The 6,000-nt window shown below is 43.4% G+C and overlaps 1 protein-coding gene across 2 annotated transcripts in view; it reads right to left on the bottom strand.

The window, feature by feature from the left end:
• Nucleotides 1-3,266: 3,266 nt before the first annotated feature.
• MARCHF5 (membrane associated ring-CH-type finger 5) overlaps nt 3,267-6,000 on the bottom strand; it is a 52,058-nt gene continuing 49,324 nt past the window's right edge. For both annotated transcript variants that reach the window (XM_073685237.1, XM_073685239.1), the window contains one exon: nt 3,267-3,721. In XM_073685237.1, the coding sequence (XP_073541338.1) occupies nt 3,605-3,721 (117 nt within the window). In that variant the 3' untranslated portion in view covers nt 3,267-3,604. The remainder of the gene's footprint in view (nt 3,722-6,000) is intronic.

The following is a 6,000-nucleotide window of genomic DNA, read 5'->3' as shown; positions in this document are numbered from 1 at the left end:
GAAAATTTTCCGTACTCAAAAATCCGCAGCCAACGAAGAAAATATTGTTTATTTTATTTGTATTATTTAAATCAATTCTGAGCCATTGGTCAACCCCTAAGTAATCCCATTAAGGGGTAATAAAATGGCCCCCATCACATAACTCAGCCCGTCCTACTCAAGGTAGAATGGGCTGCAGTCTGAAGAAACACAGCTGCCAAGACCTGTGTCTTGGCGCTGTATCCTAAAGCACATATGCATCCTTGAGCCGAGGAGAAGGACTGTGACTGGAGAAGAAAGAAATCATCTCAGCGGACTAAGCACAAAGGCGCCAATTCATCAAGACTAGTGATTTTCTCGCCGGTCTTGATAAGGTGCCTCGTGAAGACACTCCTGATTCATGAAAAGGTGCACACCTCTTCTTGAATCTGGAGCGTCTGACGAGAGGCGTGCGCCACGCCAGAAATCTTACTCCAGTCAGGGACTGGAGTGATATTTCTGGCATAAGGAACGCCACAGCTCGTCATGAATTAGGCAAGCTGTGGTGTCATACATGAAAACACCAAAAGTTTGCAATTTTTCAAAGCTTTTACACCATTTTTTGGGCATAAAAGCTTTGATGAATCGGGCCAAAAAGAGTTTTTTCTCCTGCCTCAGTCCTCCATACTCAGTTAACCGAGATTTATTTCTTCTTCTGTCACACACTTCTCTGGCAGCTCAATGGTATGTGCGTTTACAACATAGCTCCTCTGTCAGTTGAGACACAGGTCTCGGAAGCGGTGTTTCTTTAGACGCAGCCCATTCTGACACCTGACTAGGACGAGCTACCGCTTGAATTACATGATGGGCAAATTTATCACATTCTTGGAAAACCCCATTTAAAAGGATTGTACAGGGGATAACCAATGGCATAAAAAGGATTAAAAAAACAAAAACAATACTTTCTTTTCTCAATGCTCTCGTTCTGACACTTCCAACATCCCTTGCAATTCAACATCCCAGTCCTTGACACAAAAAGAGTTGGGAAATGTGCTTAGCAAATCACTATCTGATGCAGGTCTGTGCTGAGGCCAGTGATTGGCTGAGCAGGCATTTCCGATATGTCAATACAGGATCGGCAGGTAACAAAAGATTACATACAAATATACATTTCTCAACATTGAAATTATAACACCAAAAAGGAAAAGTCTTGGAGTTATGGAAATCACAGGATGGATAGACATGTTAATGATATGCCAATGAAGAAAAAATCTAAACAAAGTTTTCAACATCGAGTATCAGCACCACGAACATAAAATTAATCCACACTCTTACATGCCTTGGCTGCTATCAATGAGGTCAATAATGGTTGTCTGAGGAATCTTCTGCCGCGCTGAATGCACTTGGGCAAATCATCAAGATCCGCTGCTGGCAGCTCCCTTTGCAATTACCAGCCATTCACATCCTAGATGTGCTCGATGGGAGACAAGTCTGGAGATGTTGCAGGCCACAGTAGCATGATTAGACAACACAGTAGCAAGAGCAATATTTGGCCTAAAGTTCTTGTGTTGAAAAATGGCTCCTGGGACACTATGGAGAAATGGCCGTACTAATGGTTCTATGAATGATCCATTCTGTAAAGCAGGTGAAATTGGACATCACAAATCAAGCCTAAGGCGTCAAACAGTGTCTATACAAACCATCAAAAGGCGTTTGCACAACATTGGGCTGCAAGCCAGACATCCAGCTACAGGTGTTGCATTGACCTCACACTACCGCTTGCAAAAGCCTATTATGGTGCAGGGAAAGATGGTGATGTAAGCTGGACCAGAGGTCTAGCCTCTTCAGCGATGAGTCCTGCTTTTGTCATGAACACAATGATATTTGGAGATTATTCTGGAGACTATGTGGTTTTTCAACATCATGTTGTTGGTACTATTGTGAGCAGCCTGCATGGTCTAAACATGCTATCATGGCCTTCAGAGTCTCTAGACTTGTCTTCCCATCGAGCACATCTGGGGCGTCATTGATTGGAAATTGCAAAGGAAGCTGCCAGCGGTGGATCTTGATTTGCCCACTATCATGAGATTTCCACAATTTCATGACTTTTCCTTCTTGGTGTTGCAACTTTAATGTTGAGGAGTGTATACATATTGGGTTTTATTTATTTATTTTAACCCACTAATAGTTAAGAAAATAAATAACTATAGTTGTTTGGTGTTCTATCTGAATTGGATAATAGCCATCAAAGTAGCCAGCGATCCTGTAGGCTGCACAAACGTAAAACACCAGGAATCTCCCCAGCAAAGCTCCTATTAATTATAACGGTGGTATTGCACAAGAGTCTTCAGGGTTGCATGCTTGTCCAGGTTAGAGGACTGCCAACTCCAATTCACCATTTAAGATGAGACTACAAGCTGGAAGAGAAAATCTGACATTTTGTGCTTACTCCAACATCGTATCCTGTAGTTTGGAGGTAGGGAACTATGTAGCCCAATGAATCCTATGACAAAAAAAAACTAGTATTCTTGTACCATGTAGGATGCAGCACTAAAGGTTGTCCCAAACCAGTATCAGAAGGTAGGGAGGAGGTAAGGAGAGACCATCCTAGTGCACAGAGGCTGGAAGAGTCCTTGGACTCAGGTTGGCATCAGCTGAGGCCTTGGTAAAACTAAGAGAAGGTACCATCAAAACCAAGCTAGAACAGATTAACCTGGTCTGTTGAATGGGTAGAGCGTGTGAGAAGACCCTCTTAACGCCAGGGCTACAATTATGGTGCTTTCTCCCAAAATGGAAAAAAAAAATGTTATCTTGTATGTCATGAGGAGTCTAAACGAAACATAAGGCTCCCTTTGAATTCAGTGGAGGATAAGAATAGATTATACAAAATTAAGTGTCCTTTTTGAGGTGATCCACACAACCCCTCCTCCCCCCCCAAAAAAACACCAATGCTGCGCCTTGCCAGCCCATGTACTCACATTAGCGTTACTAAAGAAAAGCTCATGCAGCATGGTGGCCATACTAGCAACCCGGCACAATGCACAACACAGCAGAGCCCATTCCCAGGACAGTGGAACAAAACATCACCAGTTTTAGGACATTTCCGCTTTGGGTTGCAGCGTCCATTAAAATCAACCAACAAATAAGTGTAAGAATAGCTTCAGGACCGCAGTGTAACACCGGCGTCACTGCGCCAGTGTGTCCGTCCTGAGGAAAGATCATTTGGCCGCAAAAAAATTTAAATAAAATCCCTCTTTTTATTCTCCGCATGGATAAAGCCGCTGTGCAAGTGGTGAAAAATCTAAAAATGGCAATCACAAACTTCGGTTTATTCTCCCATATAGATGACAATCTACCGTTCTGCATACAATATACTACGGGGTTTATAACCAGCATGTGAGATGCAAAACGAAATGGTTCAAACGACACGATGGTCGGATCGTCCAGAGCGGTGACCGGCGAGACCCCACCACCACCGACTCTTGTAAGTACTTATCCTGCTGAATAAAAGTGCTTGATCCTGTGTCGTAAAGGAAAAACAAAAAACTCAAGAAGGTCGCAGCAGCCGCAGCTTGTCCACAACCCCAGGACTGTGCGATGGCGAAGAGTCACTATGACATTTATGACACGGAAAGGTTTAAAAGCTTTATACTTCCTCTGCTTCGGAGTTGTTAAGGATCTTCCGATGGGCCTGGCGCAAGTACTGCTGCTGCTTGAAATACACCTTGAAAGCTCCTTTTATGGCCACAAAAGCAATCCCACCCTGAAAAACAAGACGTATGGATGTGAAAAGTGGGCTCCAGCACTAGATACTGGATATTCCCTTCCCCAAGATCATATTCCAACATATAGTAGGTAAAATAATAATATTAAATACCTCCAATTAGAAATGTAGTATAGTTCTCCTGATTCGCTATGTCACTTACCCCATGTGCAGGGCATTGCAGTAGCTTAGGTATCCCTGGTTACAACCACTCATATAGTGAGTTAGCTAGTTGCTAGTGGTCGTAAGCATGGATACCCAAGCTACTGCAATGCCCTGCACATGGAGTAAGTGACATAGCGAATCAGGAGAACTATACTACATTTCTAATTGGAGGTATTTGGTAATATTATTATTATGATTACACCTACTACATATTGAGATAGGATTTTGGCCTTTAAAGGGAACCAGTCACCATTATTGTCATATAACAACTAAAACTATGACCTTATTCAGCGCCAGTGCTGCATTCCATAAAGGCTTATATAACCCTCAAAAACCTTATTAAGTTCTCCCGTGCTGTATGGTAATCGAGTCGGACCGGTCCAATGGGCGTGGTTTCAGGACTCTCCACCCCTCCCCCCAACTGCCGCTCGCTGTCCTCCTTTAATTGACGTGGATGACGCCTTGCGTCATTCACACTGACGGGCAAAATTGTGGCTCGTGCCTGCGCACTAAGCTTTGCCCTACAGCGGGTGCATGCGCACTTATGTTTTCGGCTGTGGCACAGCATAGTGCGCAGGCGTGATCTGCTACTTCCGGGTGCAGGCGCAAGATTTCGCCCGGCAGTGTGGATGATGCAAGGCCACATCTACGTAAATTAAAGAAGGAGCACAGTGAGCAGCAGCCGCCGAGGGGAGGGGGAAGGATGGCGAGGCCTGAAACCATGCCCATCGGACCAACCCGATTACCATATAGCGCAGGAGAACTTAAAAAGGTTTTTGGGGTGTATACAGGGGCAGTTAGGGGGTTATAAAAGAATTTATGGAATGCAACACAGGCGCTGCATAAGGTCATAGTTTCAGTTGATATAGGACAAAACTGGTGACAGGTTCCCTTTAAGCTCAATTTTGGGGAATTAACCCTTTCCAGACATAGGACACACATGGGCGCAGGTAAATGTAATGGGGCTCAGGAGCTCAGCCTGCTCTATTCACGACGGGTGTCTGCTGTGTTATACAGCCGGCTCCTACCTCTGATAGTGGCCATACAGATTGCAACCGCTTAGATGCCACTGTCAGAGATTGACAGCAGCATCTAAATAGTTAAAGAGAAGCGTCTGGAGCTAGCTCCTTTTACTGTTCTAGGCAGATCTCGACCGTATAACACAGCAGGACAGGTTACTATGGCACGCAGAAACCTACTGAAGACGCCAGTCGCTGCCATCCTTATACTACCCAGCTTGTGGGTGGGCTTCATAGGAGATCATCATTTTTACTATATATATATGCACCAAAACTAAAGTATTTCAGTACAGAACAAGAATAGGTTCCAGACATTAAGGGGAGAAAAAAAGTCAAAGTTAATATATTAAAAAAAAAATTGTGTTATTTTTGGGGGGGTTTATAGAAAATTTGGAAACTGTTGATTTTTTTTTTTTTTAAATTTCAACATATCCTTATGAGGACTTGTTTTTTGTGGGATCAGCTATAGTTTAAAATAAAACCATATAATGTACTGCAAAAAAAAAGTTATGGCTCCTTGGAAGAAGTGGAGGAAAAATAAAAGTGCAAAATGAAAAGTGGCCAGGGTGGGAGGTTAAAAAAGCGTTGTAGGCAAATAAATGGTTCAATGTCAGATTAGCAGCCGATGGCACCATGATGCCACAGCACATAGTGCAACCACACGGTGCCCCTTTACACGCTACGTGACACGCTATGGAGCGCGGTTCATCTTATCAAGAGACATCCTGGTAATAGACGCAGCTTTAAGCTGTCATACACGGGTAATAATGGACGGTGAGATTTCAGCCAGTCCATAGACAACTCTGTGCAGCATTCTCTTCAGTGGTTGCAGTCATTTTTAATAACCCCGATTTAGCGATCGACTATTTTTCATTACATAAAATAAAATAAAGATGCTAAAAAATAAAATAAAATATTGCACAGAACTCTTGTATGGGCTATGGAGGTTGCGATGTCTGTACAAATTGTGTCCAGAAATAAGGGATGTGGACTTCTGCTCCCTCCTCTCAACAACTCTTCCGGGGCAGATCTGTCTGTAAATGACCGGATCATTCTTAGTTTTCCGTAGCAATAATGCATTTGCCCTTTCAGGTT

Source organism: Phyllobates terribilis, unplaced genomic scaffold, assembly GCF_046119375.1.
Source record: "Phyllobates terribilis strain yellow unplaced genomic scaffold, ASM4611937v1 Scaffold_5__5_contigs__length_657084704, whole genome shotgun sequence".
Classification (NCBI taxonomy): domain Eukaryota; kingdom Metazoa; phylum Chordata; class Amphibia; order Anura; family Dendrobatidae; genus Phyllobates; species Phyllobates terribilis.
This window is presented reverse-complemented; position numbering and strand designations above follow the sequence as displayed.